The sequence below is a fragment of the Girardinichthys multiradiatus genome, chromosome 3, assembly GCF_021462225.1.
Source record: "Girardinichthys multiradiatus isolate DD_20200921_A chromosome 3, DD_fGirMul_XY1, whole genome shotgun sequence".
Taxonomy (NCBI): Eukaryota; Metazoa; Chordata; class Actinopteri; order Cyprinodontiformes; family Goodeidae; genus Girardinichthys; species Girardinichthys multiradiatus.
In genome coordinates this window covers 33,595,593-33,615,399 of record NC_061796.1, presented here as the reverse complement: position 1 = coordinate 33,615,399, position 19,807 = coordinate 33,595,593, and the positions used below count along the sequence as shown (strand labels likewise).

Genomic DNA, 19,807 nt, shown 5'->3' with positions numbered 1-19,807 from the left:
TTAAGCATTGCTGCCTGTGGACCTGCTGCAACTTCACACCCAAGCACAGATAGTTTTTTTTCATTGTCTTTAATCCTGTTTTACTCCACCCTTAGCAAGGTTCTCATTACCTGGGTCAATTTGGGACTTTCCTCTTTCCACTGAAGTGTGGAGTGGGCAACGGAAAGTCAAGCTGGGTGTCTAAAGTCCCTAAAACACCCTGACACTAGGCCAGCAAGCCCTGCAGCTGTCAAAGCACTCAACCATTTAATCTGGTTTAATCTGGAATAAGGTATCATTATTTATTATTTATCAAAATTGCACATCTGCTCATACATTTAGTCTTTATTCCTGAAAACACACCTCATAAAGCCTATAGCAGAATGCAACTCTTATGATATCAACTGATCTTTCCATTCATACTGACTGTCAACAGAAAATATAATACTCTTTCATAATGTAGGGGTTCATTTTTCTGCAGACAGCTCTCAGAAAATCGGGTATCAAAGTACATAGAGGAAGAAATGAGGCCCCCTTGTGAGAGGACTGCAAAGGTGCAACTCAATTCTCAAATGATCAGTAGTTATACGCAGATAAAAAACATCTACATTTGGATTTATCTCATAGACTGCTGAGTTGTTTTGATATGTATTTTTAGCAGGTGAAGGGGCTCTTACAGACAAATGTTTGCTTTGGTTAACAAATGAAATGTGAATAAAGGTGAATAAAATCTGTTGATGACTTCCCCCTGTCCAATCAGCAAACCAAACAAGTTAAGAGCAGTGTTTGCCTCTTTAATTAAAGCATTATTTGCTACTCTGCGGTAAAACATTGAAGCTTGGTTTGCTTTTAAATTTTGTTTGAGTTGCACAAAGTTGAACCAACAGATGTTTGCTTGATATCTGGTCAATGATTGGCCAATGCAGTTTTTTTTTTATTAATGATCCTGTAAGAGGAGTTAAGGAATTTGTCAATAATGTTAAAAAAATCACACTGTAATGGCATTTAGTTGTGTGAAATTTGATGGCACTCCATTTTAGGTGGAATAACAAGCAGCAGCCTCATGATGGTGCTAGAGGAAAAGTTGGCATGTCACCAAAGTTTTTTGAATGGTTTGAAAGTATGTGTGAACAAACATGCCATTCAGGGTAAAATATTATTTTTGCGACAGCATCAACGTTGGACCTACTTACACAGCATTGCCTGAATATAAGGCAAAATAAAGGCCTTTAATTGCAGTGTAAACTGAGTTTCCTTTTGACAGCACAGAAAATATAATGGTACTTAAGCATTTTCTTTATTTTCTACACTGGTGAGCCTTCTATATGTCAGAAAGCAATGTTTTATTGCTTCTGTCCGTCAGCGGGTGCTTTTTGCTTTGATTCTAGTCAATCTTAAGTTTTGAGTCCACACCTTCCTGCCTACCTCCCTCCCATCTCTCTCTCTCTTTCTCTCTCTCTCTTTCTCTCTCTCACACTGCCTATTCATTTTTGACTGAGCAACAGAGCAAAGAAAACAGACCTGTTTGTCTCACTGAAACCAGGAAACCAATCAAAGAGCTGAAGCAACACAAGTAGGAACAGAAAGGGTAACCTGAAGAGACAGTCAGAAGAAGAAGCAGCTCTCTTTCCACTGCGCTTCATGTTGATTTGCCTGCTCCGTTGACCCTGAGAATGTAGGACTGTTATGCTGCTGAGAAAAATACTGGTAAGAACAGTATGGTGCTAAATAGTAGCTCTGTGTGTATGGTAAAAGGCAGTCAGCCCTAAACTCTACTTTTTATTGTTTTATCTGCTTTAACAGGAGATTGCATCCATTCTTCTTTTCAAGATCGGACAAAGGAGCTAGAAGAGGATAGCAGTGTTAACTTTGGTTTTGAGAACTCCATATTTTTGAGGCTGCAGTAGCATGCAAAGCCCAATACAGAACAATGTGATGTGTATTGGGTGGACCAAAAAGTTAGGATGCAGCGCATTCAGTTTAAGTTGAGGACTCACCAAGGTTATTTCACAGACTGCACACGTCAGTGTTAACAATCAAAAACCTGAATCATAAAATTGATTCATTAGCTCCACCCATCTCCTGCTTATCAATTCACGTGCATTCAAAACTGAACTTCATCACCTCATGACACAGTTTAATGTTTGTAGTTGCACGCCCTCTTATGCATACACATACTGAAACACTGAAGTTTAAGGTACTTTTTGCTTCAATTCACTTTAAAACACACAACTAGCAACTTTATGGCAAACGTTGGTCCAGGAGCCTCGAGGAGCACCAGAATGAGCTCTAAGCCAATGACCAGTGAAGACCTGCGGCTGGTGGAGAAGACCCTTAAAAGACTGGAAAGGCTTGCAGAGCAGTGCTCAAACCCCCGACTGGGCCTGAGGAACAGTCCACCATACCTGCCAGATCTGGTTCGAGAGACTTCGACTCTGCTTATGCAGGTATGGCAGCCCTATCAGGATGTTAGGTCAGGAGGAGGCCTGGCTCCACGAGGGGATGAGGCCAGGTATCTGAGAGTCCATATCAGAAACCTGCTGGATAAGACGGACAGGGCCACGCTGCTTTTTAAAGAGGGGAAAGAGAAGATGTTTGATGAGACTTCCAGCTATAGGTGAGAAGACCTTTAACTTAACTTTTAAACATGTTTTTGCTTATTGTTAGAAAACAGTCTTAACTGATATTCACAGATACAAAATGAATATTGAAATACATTCTTGCTCCTCATAAATTAGGTTTTAAAAATGTATTTTCATATATATATAATACATACACACACATAATTACAGTCATCGCTGCTGACTATAATCCCTAAAGTGGATATATTTTCAAACAGCTAAAAAGAGCTTATTTGGAGGCTCAGCAGCCTTCTCCTGTTCCTGTTGGGAATACTAACGATAAATGTGGTAAAAAGGACACAACCTTCACCATTGTGATGCTAATATAAGAGGAAACCTCAAAAACAAGAAGACGAACGTCCATTGAATTCAAACTGAATGAGAAAGAGAACGCAAGAAATAGTTTCTGAACAGACAAATTGTCTGTTTATCCCCAAGTTGACTGAGTTGAAGGACGATTGACTTTTTTAATTTTTCTCTCTCGTTTTGTTCTCATCCTTATTATGGTGAAGAAATGTTGTTTGTTCTGCATCACATGCCCAATTCTGGGAGATAAGCACATGATTAGTTTATCAATGTGTTATTTTTAACTCAAAATGGTTTATGACAAGATTCAAATCTAACCTTTCCAGTTTTTTATTGTGAGAAATACAACAGTAAAGCACTTCAGTGTATTAAAGAATTGCTAATTAGTGGAAAAGTGTGCTTTTAAATTGTGTTCATTCAGGCTGAATATACATTCTTCCTTTTTATTTTATTTGTAAACTCAAATCCTCATAATTCTCTAGTATTTAGTATAATTTTGTCTGGAAATTAAACAGCCCTTTTTGCGCCTTACACTAATGAGCAACATAGATGAGGGATTGAACTAAATACTAATTGGACTTCCAAAGCTTGACTGTAATACAGAATAAAAATCTAATCCAGTAAGCTGATGGTAAGCTTGAAATGTATCAAGCTTAGTGTAATGAAAATATATAACTTAATTTGTTTAACGTTTTAAATTGAATTTCTTAAATAAATGTACTTTACATTTATATTTTAATTTATTGAGATGCACCTGTATAATGATGCAAATGTGTCCAAGTACAACATAAGCTTTAGCAAAATCTCAGATAAGCCATCTTTTTTAACCTTTTTTCACAACAGATGGTCCTATTACCAAAGAAGACCTGCATGGGCAGCCATGTGACAAATTCTTATACTGTAATGGGTGTTGTGGCTGATATTTCAAAGTGTGTGAATATCATCTTCTGCCTTTTAAAAACTTCTCGCTCCAATATGCTCTTTGTTGCCCGCTTGTGAGCAAATTCTCAGTCTATTTACGAAGATTTAATGTTAAGTTTTAGAACAGCGCTGTCGGCCATCAAACGAGGCCCGAAGCAGAACTGAGATCCAGCTGATGGTGAAGACAACCGAAACACACCACAGAAGGTGTAGCGGTTTTGTGTATAATTGTGTGCAAGACACTGGTTGCTTAGCCTCCTCTGACAGAACTTTAAAAACAGATGCAAATATAAAACGTTTCTCTTACATAAATATTTTGTAGAAGGTCATAAGTAGGCAAAGTACCACAGAGAAACACTTTACAACCAAAGTTTTTTGTAAAACAATATTTAGGGACATGTTTTTAGTTTCAAAGTTTTTAAAACTAATTGGTAACATTTTTTTATTACAACACCATGTGACTTGCTAAAAAAAAAGGTTTTTGTTAATCCAGATTGTGTAAATGCAATACAAAGGTTTATTTGTACATAAACAAAGCACTTCCCTAAATGGATTTGCATCTCCCCACAGTATTATCTATAACAAACCAGGCTGCTTTAAGATGTAAAACTTATTTGAATTTCAGGAAGCAGGACAGCTTTCTTAAGAAAACTATAAAAGTTCATCTGAGTCCGTGAACTGAAATGCAAAAGAAAAAAGAAGATCACCCATCATGCCAGATATTGTGTTGCAAAATGTAGGTTTCCACTGAACTTACTGTAATGTTGAAAGGGTACCTTTCAAAAAAGCTTCAAAAATAAAGAAAGCCATAAAGGCATTTATTTGTCAGATTCTTACAAAAAAAAACAAAAAAAAACAACTGTGCTTGTCTCAATTTTAAGAAGTTTTGAGGCCGCAGTGCAGGATGACAGTCACAATTTGTCACAACAGAAATCTGAAGGAAAACAAAAGTAAAAAAATACATATTTTGCTTCACATGTGCACTTAGACACACATATTATGTAAACCTCTACATGTGGAGTGTACTATATTATTAAATAAGTATATAAAAAGAGAAAAATGTCATGATCTGCACCTGTTTGCTACTGTTAATAGTACCCATCTGATTTCCATGTAGCTCTTTCGCTTCAGTTTTATTTAAGTGCCTGTTTTCTGTCCCTTTGTTGTTGGGTTGTCTGCTGTAGTCATTGCTGTTGTTAGCCTTTTATTAAAATATATATATGAAATATATCCATTCGCCATGTGCCCGTCCATGTCTTGTTGCCGTTTTGGTCCATCACCACCGCAAACAATGAAAAAGAGAACTAAATAAAGTTGTTGAGATGCCCGCTTTTTGACGTCTTCAGTGAATGGCTACCAGATTGTCTAAAATTTAGCCATGGAGCCCTTCAGCGAATATCAGAGCTTTTCCAAATTTTAGTCCTTAATGTTATCTCGGAGTATGAGAAGGAAGTTGGGTTTATTTCCAGCGTAGTGCATTTGATCTGTGTGGGACAAAGGTAATAAACCTCGCCACAATAATACTGTGTACTATAAGTGCACTGGATTCACCAATTACAGGAAATACTGATAACAACGGCCCAAGTAAATTGACTGAATGGTGATATGGACTGATCAAAGCATTTTACACTAGAGCAGCAGGCAACTTGTGGTTAAGTGCCTTGTCCATGGGCAGATTGATATGTGGCAGGAGGAAGATGGAATCAAACCCATAACTTTCCCATCATAAAATGACTACTGTTCCCAATGAGCCACATTTGCCCACACTACTTCTCATTTTATATCATACAACTTTTTTAAAATACAGTTACAAAAGTAGGAAAGCATTGAATATACCTAGACAATGTGACCAGTTGTGGCGGGAGATGACTAACATCTCTTACAGAGAGGATCCACATGAGCGTACATCTTAGCAAACCTAACCTTAGACAGGTGGAGATGATGAAGTGCCTTAAAGTGAAAGAGAAGCACAAAATATTAAATGTACTTGTTGCTGTGCATCTAACTTTTTAAAAGTTAGATTCAAGTTTTGTTCTTTGTTTAAGGGAACAGTCTTAAAATAGTGAGCCGAGGTGGCACATGCTGTAGTGGACATGAAAATAGTTTGTGTTAATACTGTAAATTTTACCACAGGGTTGATGTCCTTTGAAATGTATTTTTAAATACATGGGTCCAGCCAGAGCGAGAGATGTGGCTTACACATTTCCTCCCACCTCCACCTCTACTACACCTCTCCTTAACGCTCAGCAGGGGTTTTTTGTCATTGAGACAAAAGATCACAACGGTTTCTTAAATTTATTAAACAGATTTCTATATCCTGGACAGATCTGAGAAAGCTTTCTTGTGATTGCCATCAATTGTTCTAATTTCTTGACATTGTTACATACCAATAATTACTGAACATATTCTAACTTTGTATTATTTTATAAACTACCTGACCCATAGCATTAAGGGGTGTTTCCTAAATACTCTTTTGCATCATACAGAGATGTTGTCAAAGAGCATCCGCTGCAAGTGAAAGAAAGTTGTGTTAAAGTATTTTTGAATGCACATTTTATGGTGTGACATTTTGAACTGCACGAAAGCTGCATGCATGTGAAAAGTAAAAACATATTAAAAGAAAATGCACTCATAAGAAAAACAACATGTGACACTCTAAAAGTGGTCTGAAGTCACACACTGGCCAGTGGAACAATTTGCGGTATTTTACAGACAAGCTTGCAAAGTCAGCATCCTGTTTGCAAGCTGGACTACTTGTTGAGTGTTTACCTGTGTGTGTCTGTGTGTCTATGGAAAATACCAGTAATGCTTTGATAATGCTGCTGCCGACTTAGAGCACAAGAAGCTCTCAAGTTACAGCAAGGCCTGGTTTATTATTGTGTACTGAACATGAGTGACTCGGTAGACAAAAATATTAAATAATAAATAAATTAAAATAATTATAGTACAATAAATATAGATATAATTCCAAATTTATATCACTTGAACTTTGTTACATTTTGCAATACACTAACACAAAGATGTGCATAACCTTTGAAGTGAAAAGAAAATAATACATGTTTTTATACACATAAAAATCTGTGTGGCATGAAAATTTAAAGATAGTAAATCAGCTGCAAATCTGGTGTATATCTCTACCAGCTTTACACATCTAGACTGACATATTTGCCTATGTTTCTTTGCAAAATAGCTCAAGCTAATTTTCAAGTTACCCTAGAGATTCTCAATAGAATTTAGGTCTGGACTTTGACTGGGCCATTCTGACACATGTCATTTCCATTCCATTGTAGCTCAGGCTGTACAGTAATTTAGGGCTGTTGTTAAGCTGGATGGTTCTCAAATGGTGGATTGAACGGTGATCTGTGAGATGTTCAAAGTTTGAGATACTGTTTTAGAACCTCACCCTTCTTTAAACGTCTCCACAACTTTATGCCTGATCATTCTGATGTGTTCATTGATCTTGGTACATCTCTCTCTTGGTCTAATGTTCTCTGAAGAACATTGTAAAAAAAAAAAATTCAGTCATACGAAGGAACAATATATTTTCTGCTGATGCAAAGAGACATTTTAATCAAAGCAAGTCTGTTTCTGTTTTTGTACCTGCTTCTGAAAGTTTGCTGTGTATTTAATTCTCAGGAGGAATCTGACCAAACTGTCCCTGCTGTTCAGTCACATGCTGTGGGAGCTGAAGGCCATGTTTCCAGGGGGATATTTTCAGGGTGACACCTACAAAGTGACTAAGAGTGAAGCAGATCAGTTCTGGAGACATTGTTTCGGAACCATGTGAGTTCAGATTTTTTTCTTTATCTGTATTTTGTTTTTATTATTTCGTCTGTTCCATGTAAATCTATATCGAAACGTTGCTGCGCTCTGATAGGTGTATCGTGCAGTGGAGAAAATTCAAAGAACAGCTGAAGAGTGTGCATCCATTTGAGGAATGGATGGAGGCCATGGCTCTGAAATCAACAATTGACCTCACCTGTAATGACCACATCTCAGTGTTTGAGTTTGATATTTTCACAAGGCTGTTTCAGGTAAGCAAAGGTTTTCCAAAACCAGTAAGAACTTAGTTACATCATCACACCAAGAGGAGTGCTTGATATTTTCATATCGAGTGATAGTTGCTCTGCTGGCTTATGGAAATTAGTGCCACAGATGCAGGCATATTTTATTAAACACACAAAAAACAAACTGTAAAAAAAATGTTGTGCGATGAAAAATGTCTATATCAATGTACTGCACCTCCTCTTTTAGCCTTGGAGATCACTTATAAGAAACTGGAACCAGCTCGCTGTGACACATCCAGGCTACATGGCCTTCCTCACCTATGACCAAGCCGTAACACGACTTGAACACTACCTGCACAGACCTGGGAGGTAAGAACAGGCGCAGCCTCATGCTCATGCTCCTGAAAGAAAGAAGCAATGCTCATTTCCATTCAATATGAAAGTAGAATTACATAGTGAAATTACAATATCAATGGTCTGAAAATGTGTTTAATATAACAAGAACAATGAATGATGTGTCAGTTTAGAAGCAATGTGTTAAAAATTTATACAAGTGCAGGCCATTTACCATTTAACAAATCTCCAAGGCCTTCACAAAACAGCTGAATATTTACTAGACTGTTTGCACTGGGTTTTATTCAGAGGTGTAACAGTAAAGAGAAGAGAATAAAAATGCAGGCCTGTCTTTTCAGATTTTTGTGTGTTAAAACTTTCAAGAACCATGAATCAGTTTCGTGACACTTCACAATTAGGCACTACTTTGTATTGGTAAATCACATCAAATTACCTGCAAAAAGTTTCAGGATTGTAAAATGAAAAAAATGTGGAAGGCCCTTGTATCAAAGCATCAGGAAGCCAAGAAAGGGAGGTATCAAAACATTTTACTACCAGCAAATAAAGTAAAAAAGGGTTTTGTAATTAGTTTTTCCTTTGATATGTAATTTGATCTTAAACAATCTCTTCTTCCTCCAGCTTCATCTTTCGTCTGAGCTGTACCAGAATGGGTCAGTGGGCCATTGGCCATGTGACCCCTGAAGGAGACATCATCCAGACCATCCCACAGCACACACCTCTCTACCAGGCACTCATCGAGGGCTTCAAGGAGGGCTGGTCAGCACAAGCACACACAGGTCACACAGGTTTAATTTATTTTCCATCAGTCCAAACATTTCCTGTAAGGGCTGTTCTTTTAATTGCAGCTACTTGTACCCAGATGGACGTGACATGAACCCTGACCTGACAAGCTTGTGTGAACCGACCAGCAGGGAAAAAGTCCAAGTTACAGAAGTGAGTTTATGCACATTTTTACATGTATTTTAAAGAGAATCTTAGTTTTTGATGATAAAGCTTTACTGATAATCTGCTCTGGTCTATCCCCCAACCAACAACTGACAGGAGCAGTATGAGCTGTACTGTGAGATTGGAAGCACTTTCCAGCTGTGTAAGATCTGTGCAGAGAGGGATAAGGACATTCGGATTCAACCTTGTGGACATCTCCTGTGCCAGCCTTGTCTCACAGGGTGGCAGGTAGGATTCCCATCCATTTATATAAAGATTTTCAGTTTTCAGATTTGCAGACTGAGCTGGAGCTAAAAAATGCAGATTTTCAGACTGTTACGGTTTCTGCATGCTCAGTGAAGTGAAGCAGTCTGGGTTGACTAAACTATGTTTATTTTTGTATACTTGGTTTAGTGTTTGGCTTTAATCCCATTATACTTTAATAATGCTCGCTATTTGAATGTGGTAGGAGGTTAAGGTCAAAACCGACTCTGTATTTTTTATGCAAACACTTTATGTAAATATGGAACTGCTAGGAAGTGACTCAATGTTTTTTTGGTTTTTTTTAATAAATACTAAATTCTTATCAAAGATAATGTAAAACCTTACCCAGTAAAAAAAAAAGTTTGAATCTACCATGATGCAATTTCTTAAAACATTAATTAATTCAGTTAGATTGAATATATCAATTTAGTCCTTCAAAAACCCTTTTATTGTTAAAGAGGGACCTAAATAGATTTTACAGGCAGGAAATGTGGTGTCTCTTTCTTTTTAATTAACACATATACAGGTCCTTCTCAAAATATTAGCATATTGTGATAAAGTTCATTATTTTCCATAATGTCATGATGAAAATTTAACATTCATATATTTTAGATTCATTGCACACTAACTGAAATATTTCAGGTCTTTTATTGTCTTAATACGGATGATTTTGGCATACAGCTCATGAAAACCCAAAATTCCTATCTCACAAAATTAGCATATCATTAAAAGGGTCTCTAAACGAGCTATGAACCTAATCATCTGAATCAACAAGTTAACTCTAAACACCTGCAAAAGATTCCTGAGGCCTTTAAAACTCCCAGCCTGGTTCATCACTCAAAACCCCAATCATGGGTAAGACTGCCGACCTGACTGCTGTCCAGAAGGCCACTATTGACACCCTCAAGCAAGAGGGTAAGACACAGAAAGAAATTTCTGAACGAATAGGCTGTTCCCACAGTGCTGTATCAAGGCACCTCAGTGGGAAGTCTGTGGGAAGGAAAAGGTGTGGCAGAAAACGCTGCACAACGAGAAGAGGTGACCGGACCCTGAGGAAGATTGTGGAGAAGGGCCGATTCCAGACCTTGGGGGACCTGCGGAAGCAGTGGACTGAGTCTGGAGTAGAAACATCCAGAGCCACCGTGCACAGGCGTGTGCAGGAAATGGGCTACAGGTGCCGCATTCCCCAGGTCAAGCCACTTTTGAACCAGAAACAGCGGCAGAAGCGCCTGACCTAGGCTACAGAGAAGCAGCACTGGACTGTTGCTCAGTGGTCCAAAGTACTTTTTTTGGATGAAAGCAAATTCTGCATGTCATTCGGAAATCAAGTTGCCAGAGTCTGGAGGAAGACTGGGGAGAAGGAAATGCCAAAATGCCAGACGTCCAGTGTCAAGTACCCACAGTCAGTGATGGTCTGGGGTGCCGTGTAAGCTGCTGGTGTTGGTCCACTGTGTTTTATCAAGGGCAGGGTCAATGCAGCTAGCTATCAGGAGATTTTGGAGCACTTCATGCTTCCATCTGCTGAAAAGCTTTATGGAGATGAAGATTTCATTTTTCAGCATGACCTGGCACCTGCTCTCAGTGCCAAAACCACTGGTAAATGGTTTACTGACCATGGTATCACTGTGCTCAATTGGCCTGCCAACTCTCCTGACCTGAACCCCATAGAGAATCTGTGGGATATTGTGAAGAGAACGTTGAGAGACTCAAGACCCAACACTCTGGATGAGCTAAAGGCCGCTATCGAAGCATCCTGGGCCTCCATAAGACCTCAGCAGTGCCACAGGCTGATTGCCTCCATGCCACGCCGCATTGAAGCAGTCATTTATGCAAAAGGATTCTCGACCAAGTATTGAGTGCATAACTGTACATGATTATTTGAAGGTTGACGTTTTTTGTATTAAAAACACTTTTCTTTTATTGGTCGGATGAAATATGCTAATTTTGTGAGATAGGAATTTTGGGTTTTCATGAGCTGTATGCCAAAATCATCCGTATTAAGACAATAAAAGACCTGAAATATTTCAGTTAGTGTGCAATGAATCTAAAATATATGAATGTTAAATTTTCATCATGACATTATGGAAAATAATTAACTTTATCACAATATGCTAATATTTTGAGAAGGACCTGTACATATATATACATAACACATATTTGACCTTTTTAGACAACACACTGCTCAAAAAGCACATTATTTTATAGTTCATACATTAGACTTTTTAATACACTGCAACCTCTGGTGTAAGGTTAGTTGTGAAATCTAGATGGCCAAATATTAAGATAAGTTACACATTGCTATTAACAATTACTGGGACCATCTCTGTAAAAACCATGCCATACATTCTAAATATGTAGTTGTTTATAGGAGTTGTTTATAGCCAGTATGTTCTCTCCTACCATCACAAATGGAGGGACACTCCACAAACATTGGAGCGTTTAGAAAATTCCACAAACATTTGGAGTTTGTACTTTAACTGCAACCATGTGCTTTGGTCAGATGAGACTAAGATTGTAGTTTTCATCAAGAAATACTTTAGGTGGGTTTCAGATGGAACAAAGGATGACTTTGTGAAAAAGCATGTTGTTTCCTCTGTTTACTACGCTGAAAGATCTGTGATGGTGTGAGCCCGTTTAGACTAATTGAAATGCCTGAATATTATAAAAAAGCATCTGGTTGCCCCCATGCTGGCAGAACACTCACAATATGTCATCACTGGGTCTTAGGATATATGGCCAAACCTTATGAGATGTTTTAGGAGAAGACTAAAGGTGTTAGAAGGGGTTTTGTGAATGATTGCCAGCAAGGGAGAACTAATAAACACTGGTAATTTTGTTTAAAACTATAATGTCTAATGATTTGCCCCCTGACCCTGAAAAATGTGGATTAAAAAATGTATGGGATTTTTTTCTTTTGTATAAAAACATGAATTCATTTTAATGGATTGGCCACAATTTTAAAATAAAAAGAAATGTTCTTGAATTTAAAACATGTGAATGTATATTTGAGAGATAGCATGAATCAATTCATGAATCATTGCATGAAAATACACAATATGTTATGAAGGAGTCACTCTAATCTGAGACTGTAAATCATTTTAATACAGAGGGACCTCAAGATGTTACATTATTGCCGCTTCAGGTCATGCACAGTATCCTCTGCAGTATGTTGTGTTTTTTTACAGATGATTTTTCTGCAGACATAGAGTGAGAAGAAACAGATTATCCTTTCCTCCTAGCTGACATAATTAGTTCAAGGTTTATTTACACAGCAAATCATGATGTTGCTTTATTTAATATTGTGATTCTGAACTGAAACATTTATTTTCCGAAAAACTAATTCTGTCAGACTTATTCTTTGGTTTAAACATTGGTGAAATATTATCGGTATCAGTCACTTGTTATCTAACAGTAAAGCAGCTGATCAAAACAGAAGGGATTGTACCTCTGGCTGATCCAGTCTAACTGCCCTACCTGCTCCTGCTGTGGCACAACCTCAATTTAAACTTTAAAGCCCAAAATTACATCAGAGAATTAAAGCTGCTGTTATAAAATAGAGCACAGTATGGTGCTCTATAAGAGTCTCTAACAGGGATCCAGCCCTGTACCTTGTGAATAAGGACATAATTCTTTGAAAAACGAAGGCAGTGTCCTGACATAAGGTTTAGTATTTTCTGTATGATCTCGGGGGGAAGAGAGTGAACATGAACAAAAAATTAGAAAAGCCTAATGGATGTGAGAAGACAATGGAAGAGCGAATATTTATTCTACATGGCTGTCATTCATTGCTAATTAACAATGTTGCAAAGGCATTTAGACATGATGTCAAAGCTATCACCACATCTTGCAATATAAACGTTTGACATTCATCTCCCCATCTGGCTACAAAATGGAAAACCTGAGCCAACAGTTTCTGTTGAAACTGTTGGTGTTTTCCAGCACTTTTTAAAAAACCTTCTTTGAAGCTAAGTTCAACTCTTTCCACTTTGCATAGTTCAAACAGACCTGAAGCTTTACTGACTGTACTTGACAGTGAATTGTTAAATGTGAATTGTTTGTCTGTCTCTTTGCATGTATTGGGTCCGTAATCACTATTTAGCAGAAGTCAGCCGGCCGCACTTGCCCGTACTGCCGCTGCGACATCCGGGGGACGGAGTCTGTCCTCATAGAGCCCTACCTGAAAGTCAGCCATCAGTGGGTGGATGATGATGATGATGATGATGACGACGACGACGGTGAAGAGGACCATGAGGACATTGAGGTGGTAGTAAAGGAAATGGCTGCCCTCAGGAAGGTGCGTAAATGATTTTGTGTTTTTTTGTTTTGTGTAATTTTAGCCACACTATCAAATAAAAAAATACCACTATAAACAAAGATGACTTACAATCATAGTTACTCTAAACGTAAAAAAAAAAATTATTATTATGATCAATTCTACAATTTAAATTAATATTACTGTCAAGTGTTTGCTCCTACAGATTTCTTCTATTCTTCCTTTTTGTCACACTTAAATGTTTCAGATCATTAAACTTATTTTATTATCATACCAAGATAATCAGACAAAATACAAAATGCTGATTCAAATTTGGATTTCGTTTACTAACAGAAAAAAGCTATTCAAACCTATCAGACCCCATGTCTAAAAGGGACTGGCAGTGCCACCAATAGCCATCAAGCATCTGCAGTAACTGGCCATTACTTTTGCCATCACTGTGGAGGAGTTTTGGTCCATTGAAAACTAAGCAATTCTAAAAACATTATTGTCTTTTTTTCCTGAACCGTTTAAATGTGGACTTGATGGTGTCACTCTGCATAGCCTAAATGTGCTTGAGCTTAAGGTCACAGACTGAGAAAAATGAAACGTTTCATCAAATTCAGCAAGTCATCCAGGTCCTGAAGCAAAAAGGAAGATCCAGAGTATCACACTACCACCATAATGCTTGGCTGATGCTCTGATGTTAGTTTATGCCAGATGTATCCAGATGTATACCTTCCAAAAAGTTACACTTTTGTCTTGTCAGTCCACAAAGTATTTTCTTAAAAGTAATAATCAAGATGTTCTTTGGCAAACCTGAGATGGGCATTTGTGTTCTCTCCATCAGCTGTGGTTATTTTCCCAGTCTTTTTCTTATTGGAAAATTGTAAACACCAGGTCGGTTGTGCTTTGGAAGTTGTTCTGGGTTATTTTGTGATCTCCTGAAAAAGTTGTTGATGCCCTTTTGGAATGAATTTGATAGGCTGTCCACTCTTGGAAAGGTTCACTACTGTTATGTTTTCTCGATTTGAGGACAGTGATTCTCCCTGTGGTTCACTAAAGTCCCAAAGCCTCGAAACAACTTTGTAAACCTTTCTTTCTAGACTGATGCATGCCAGTGATTTTGTTTCTCACCTGTTTTTGAATTTCTTTAAATTGAGGCATGATTTGCTGGTCTTTGAGCCTTTTTAGCCTAGTACATTTTGAAAGACATGATGATGATTTCTTGATTCTGTGTCTCTGTCAGTAGGATTGTGTGTGGCTGGTAAAATTTAACCAAACAAACAATGTGGTCAATGAAAGATAATTCATATTCAATTATATTTTTGCACAGGGCCAGGTTGGTTTGGACATTTTTTTCCATTAATAAATGAAATTATTTATTCATTAAATTTGTTTTATTTACTTAGGTAGTCTTTTTCTATAATAAAATTAGTTTGATGCACTCAAACATTTATGGGAGAAAAAGCAAAAAACAAAGAAATCTGCAAGCGTTCAAAACTTTTTCACAGCACTGTATGTAACTGTGTGTAACATTTGTTAAAACTTTTAAAATCATTTTTGGGTGGTTCACATTGTATCCTTGTCCTTAGGACAGGTTAAATACCATATACTTTAGAATAGCAATATGTATAAATGATCAGTCTCAAAGTATTTAAAATATCTGAAGCTGATTTTAAAAGCATACTTTTTAAAACATTTTGTAAAAAAGTACTTTCCTGTTCTTTTAACAAAACAACACTTTAATGTAGGTTACATTTCCAGTTCAGTTTAATTAAAAAAATATTTTATCAATCCCAAAGGGAAGTTAATAAAAGTTGCCCCTTTTCTCAAGAATCAGTAAATGAATTTTGACTCTACTGTTATTTGGCTTGCATAAAGTGTCCAGGCTTGTATTTAATAATTTGTCCTGATCTACTTACTAATTTTATGTTTGAGCAGATACTTGTTATCATTAAGTGGACTTCATTTTAGACATCTATCAGCACTAATTTAGGGGAGAATGGATGTTCTCCACTGATTAGAAACATATGTTTTCACAGTTTTCAAGTTTGGACTCTCAGATCAACAGTTCTCACCTCAGAGCTCCGCCGCTACCCCCGAAAAACATCGCTACCCTAAACTGCCCATCTCCGTCCGGCCAATCTCAGACATCGGAAACTAACGTGGTTAGCAGACATGCCCACTCTTATGATGTAAGTGAGCTCGTGTACTTGCTGTTTAGATTGACATTGTGATAAGTTTATATGATCATTGTGACCTGTTTTTGTTTTTCTGCAGGCTGTCAGTGGCAGACCACAAGCAATCAGGTAGGGCACTACTTATCTATAGGGCAGACACTGTCATGATACAACTTTCCTGGTCTCATAACACCTCTTCTCGCACTTAGACTTCAGACTTTGAGGTCCCTTTAGTTCATACAATTTATGCTAATAGGATTAAATGCAGTAAACCATCTACATTCAATGTTAATACCACGAAAGATAAACTTTTTCCACTTTTAAATAACAGAAAAAAGATACAATTCAAAGAATAATCTCAAGAATTATTCATGGATGAGGCTAAAATAATTGTAGTCTTAAAACAGCAATGACCAAAATTATATTGAAAAGTTGTTAGAAAAACAGCAGAACTTTGTTTCTACTTACTTGTAACATTCCAGATGTTGAGTTTTAGTTTTATTGTTCATAGATATTATTTGCAGGTATTTCATTTAGATTTTTATTTTTAACTTAAATTCCTTTTCAAACAGTGCTGGATTCTTCAGAGAAGCCCCTTCCTCTTCCTCCTCTCTGAATGCTGTAGAGTGTAAGTTACAACTTTGATTCCTGAACCTTGAATGCACAGCGTTGGATTTTTTAAAATGTAAAGTTTTAAACAAAACCAAAAGTGTGATTGCATTTTTAGTTGTATAGAATAGTAGGTTTCTACTCAGGTTTTAGTCATCAAATACAACGGTGTTCAAAATAATAGCATTCCTCACTGCTAGAGGAATGCTATTATTTTGTAATAACTTACACTGCAAGTCATTAACTATTAGGCATAGTAGAGTCAAATTAAATGAAAGGGTAGTGTTAAAACGATAGCACTTCAATCAATAAGGTCATTCATCGTGAGAACAAACAGGTGTCAAATAATGTAGGTGAACCTTATTCAAGATCGAAGCTAGCATGCAGCTCAATGATCAAAGAAGGTCGGCAGTTGGGCGCAGCACTGGCGCAGCGGTAGAGCGACCCATGTATAGAGAGGCTTCAGCCTTCATCGCAGCTGTCCCAGGCCACGGCGACCTGCCCTCTCTTTCACCCCATGTCCAAGGCCACTAGTACAGCAAAACAAATTTAAAAAAAGAAGAACATCTGTAGTTAGCTGTGAGAACTGCACCAATTTAAAGATGCATGTGTTAGGCAAAAAGCCTGCACAGAGTCCAGTTGCTGAAAACACAACCTGGGCCTACAGAGGTCACAATTTACCAAAGAACACATTGACTCGCCTTAAATTAAACGGGCTGCAGACAGTTTGCCAGACGACCCCTTAAACACTGAAATCAGGCAATTGTATTATTAACGATGGTTATACAACTACCTCACTGATTCACAGGAAACCTCAATCCTTAAGTCTTTTTCGGTTTAAAGAAGAAATGTTTGTTAATTGTTACCTTTTCCTCACTTTCGGTAAAGTGATAACAAATTTGATGCATTTTGCTTTAGGTTTTGATTTGTAACAGACTGTGCAGTGTTCCCAATGCATTTGCATGTCTAGAAATTAAACCTGTTGTATTTTGAGCTTCACTCACTTTTTTAAACACACTATTATTTTGAACACACCTGTGCATAACTCATTATAGAAAGTACGATAAAAAGAAAAGACATTTGAAAAAACGTATAATAAAAACATATTTTCATGATCAAAATATTTATTTTTGATATTATTGGTGTTTTTTTCAGTACTATATTTCTGTCTTAATAAATTAAGCTGACTCGAGTTAAAATGAATCAAAAATTTGTCTGGACTTTGGAAACCCATTTATACTACAAAATGTCATATTTACAACAAATGGAGGATTACCAAAGGTCAAAATAGATTTAATAATGAACACTTTCTAAATCAAATTTTGTCTTAAATTCAAATCTACAAGGTCTAAATTAAGTTTTTGCCACCTCCTGTAAAGCACTGGCTTTAACCACTTCCTGTTTCAGTCAGAACGTTTGTTGTTAATGCAGGAAGTGCAACAGAACATTTCTTTAAAAAAAAAAAAAAACAGCACATTGTATTTAGCTCTTTCTTATGAATGCAAGTGACTATTTTCCAAATAAATGTAATTTCACCTAGAATGTAAAGAAATTTGTTTTTATTATACAGGTGAGGTGAAATAGGTGCTGTCGTTACAATAGGAGTAATTCACAAAAAAAAAAGTGAGAACTTATGTTCAAAACTGATAGGTTCAGAGCCAGAAGAGGGGAAAAATATAAGTAAATAAAACAAGAAAGTTCAAACATAGCAAAACATACAAAAATAGGGCAAATTTGGAGACTAATGCATGACAACTGTACCATTTATGAAAGTGGTTATTTACAGTGACCTATTTTCTATGGTTGTTTGTAGCTGCAGCAGCATGGATTGGACCTTCCAGTCCAGTCGCAGAGAGAAGACGTCAAGAGACAGAGAAAATCAGAGCAAGACTCAGAAAAGACAAAACTAGCTTGGGAGAAATAACAAGAACCATGTCTTCCTGATTGATGTAACAAACAGAACTGCAACATCTGAAATCTAGGAAATGTTTAATAGAGAAACAAAAGGATATTGAGATAACATTTGAATGATGAGACAAAAGTGAATGTAACAATATTTTTGGCTCATGTTTGAATGATTATGCCTGCTGCAAACAGTTCCAGTCAAGGTTTACATGAACTCATTGGCAGTAATGCCATATCCACTGCTGGCTTTTAATGATTTGTTCTATTCTTTTTTTCCAGATGGATTGATAACACAACATAGAACTTTAGTGAATTTTTTTAACAAGCTTTTGATGCACACATTTACATTTATTGTGGATTGTATCTTGTCTACTCAATGTTATAAAGATATATACAGGCTCAAAAAGTGACATACACCCCTACTAATATTTCATGTTTCTTAACAAGTTGCAGAAAAGGCAAGCCATTTTCGTAGCCTTCAACAAGGTCATGGCATAATTCTTTATAAAAATGGTATATCTGATTGGGTTGATTTCCTGGCACTGGAAAGAGTCCACAAATTAAATATTTTTCTGTTTTGATACAGTAGGTTAGATTAATGTTAGCCTACTGTATTCATTCCAAAATCAGTATCGTTGTGATCTTTGTCCTAGTGGAACATCAAATTGAGTTGAAGTTTCACCCATCTGACCCAAACACACATTCAGATTGAGAGAAATAGAAGAAACCAAGCCCATCATAAATTCAAAGATGCTGGAACACCTGTCACACAGTCTACAGTGAAATGAGTTTAACATCAGTACAGAATGAGAGTGTCAAACAAGAAAAAAGTTCCTTCACAATGTCTTAAGCCAGACTGAAATTTGCCCACAAGCAAAAGACATATGTCCAAATACTGTTAAGGCTGTATTTGTATATTTGAGCCTGTATGTATTACAGAAAATCCAAAATAAGTTCCAAAAAGGATGGTTCAAATAAATCATCAAAAGCCAAAAACTAATTTGATCTTCATGTAAATAATGGTGCGTATGTAAACTTCTGATGAGAACTGCCGCTGAAAAAGAGGAGTTGGTGAGAATCCCGCTGTGGCCACCTGCTGTTCTGTAATCACATTGACATTACCAGCATGGTAAATTCAGCTCTAATTTTCAAACACAGCCTCCCACGCCATCTTCTTTGCAATCAAAGCATTTAATGAGCCTCCCAGAAATAAAATAATTGAGCTTGAAATTTGTATTATGAAGACAGAAAGAAGCTGCCTGCTTGCCAGGAGCAATTATAGGTAAATGCTATCTCATTTGTTAACCACATTCAAACATGAAAGGAAAAGCTTGTGAATTGTTTTATTGTCAGGTTCTGGAGTTTAACCCGAGCTATTTCAGACCTATTAGTATTGACTTACTAAGGAAATTGTGTTTTACACCCTTATATGTGTGTTGTCTCTAAAATATGTGAGAAAATAAGTGTGAAATGATATAAAAC

General features: G+C 36.9%; 1 protein-coding gene across 4 annotated transcripts; it reads left to right on the top strand.

Annotated features, from left to right (window-relative positions):
- Positions 1-1,472: 1,472 nt before the first annotated feature.
- On the top strand, positions 1,473-19,753 carry cblc (Cbl proto-oncogene C, E3 ubiquitin protein ligase). 4 transcript variants are annotated; one of them, XM_047361069.1, is made up of 13 exons: positions 1,473-1,686; positions 1,783-2,596; positions 7,464-7,610; positions 7,705-7,861; positions 8,082-8,203; positions 8,807-8,944; positions 9,034-9,121; positions 9,230-9,361; positions 13,479-13,670; positions 15,674-15,826; positions 15,912-15,940; positions 16,384-16,439; positions 18,234-19,753. In XM_047361069.1, the coding sequence occupies exons 2-13, from the start codon at positions 2,223-2,225 to the stop codon at positions 18,362-18,364; spliced, it is 1,719 nt and encodes a 572-aa protein (XP_047217025.1). In that variant the 5' UTR covers positions 1,473-1,686; positions 1,783-2,222; the 3' UTR covers positions 18,365-19,753. The 4 variants fall into 4 exon arrangements, with proteins under 4 accessions (XP_047217025.1, XP_047217022.1, XP_047217021.1 ...); XM_047361066.1 differs by having other exon boundaries at positions 13,476-13,670; XM_047361065.1 differs by having other exon boundaries at positions 8,807-8,964; positions 9,048-9,121.
- Positions 19,754-19,807: the final 54 nt, after the last annotated feature.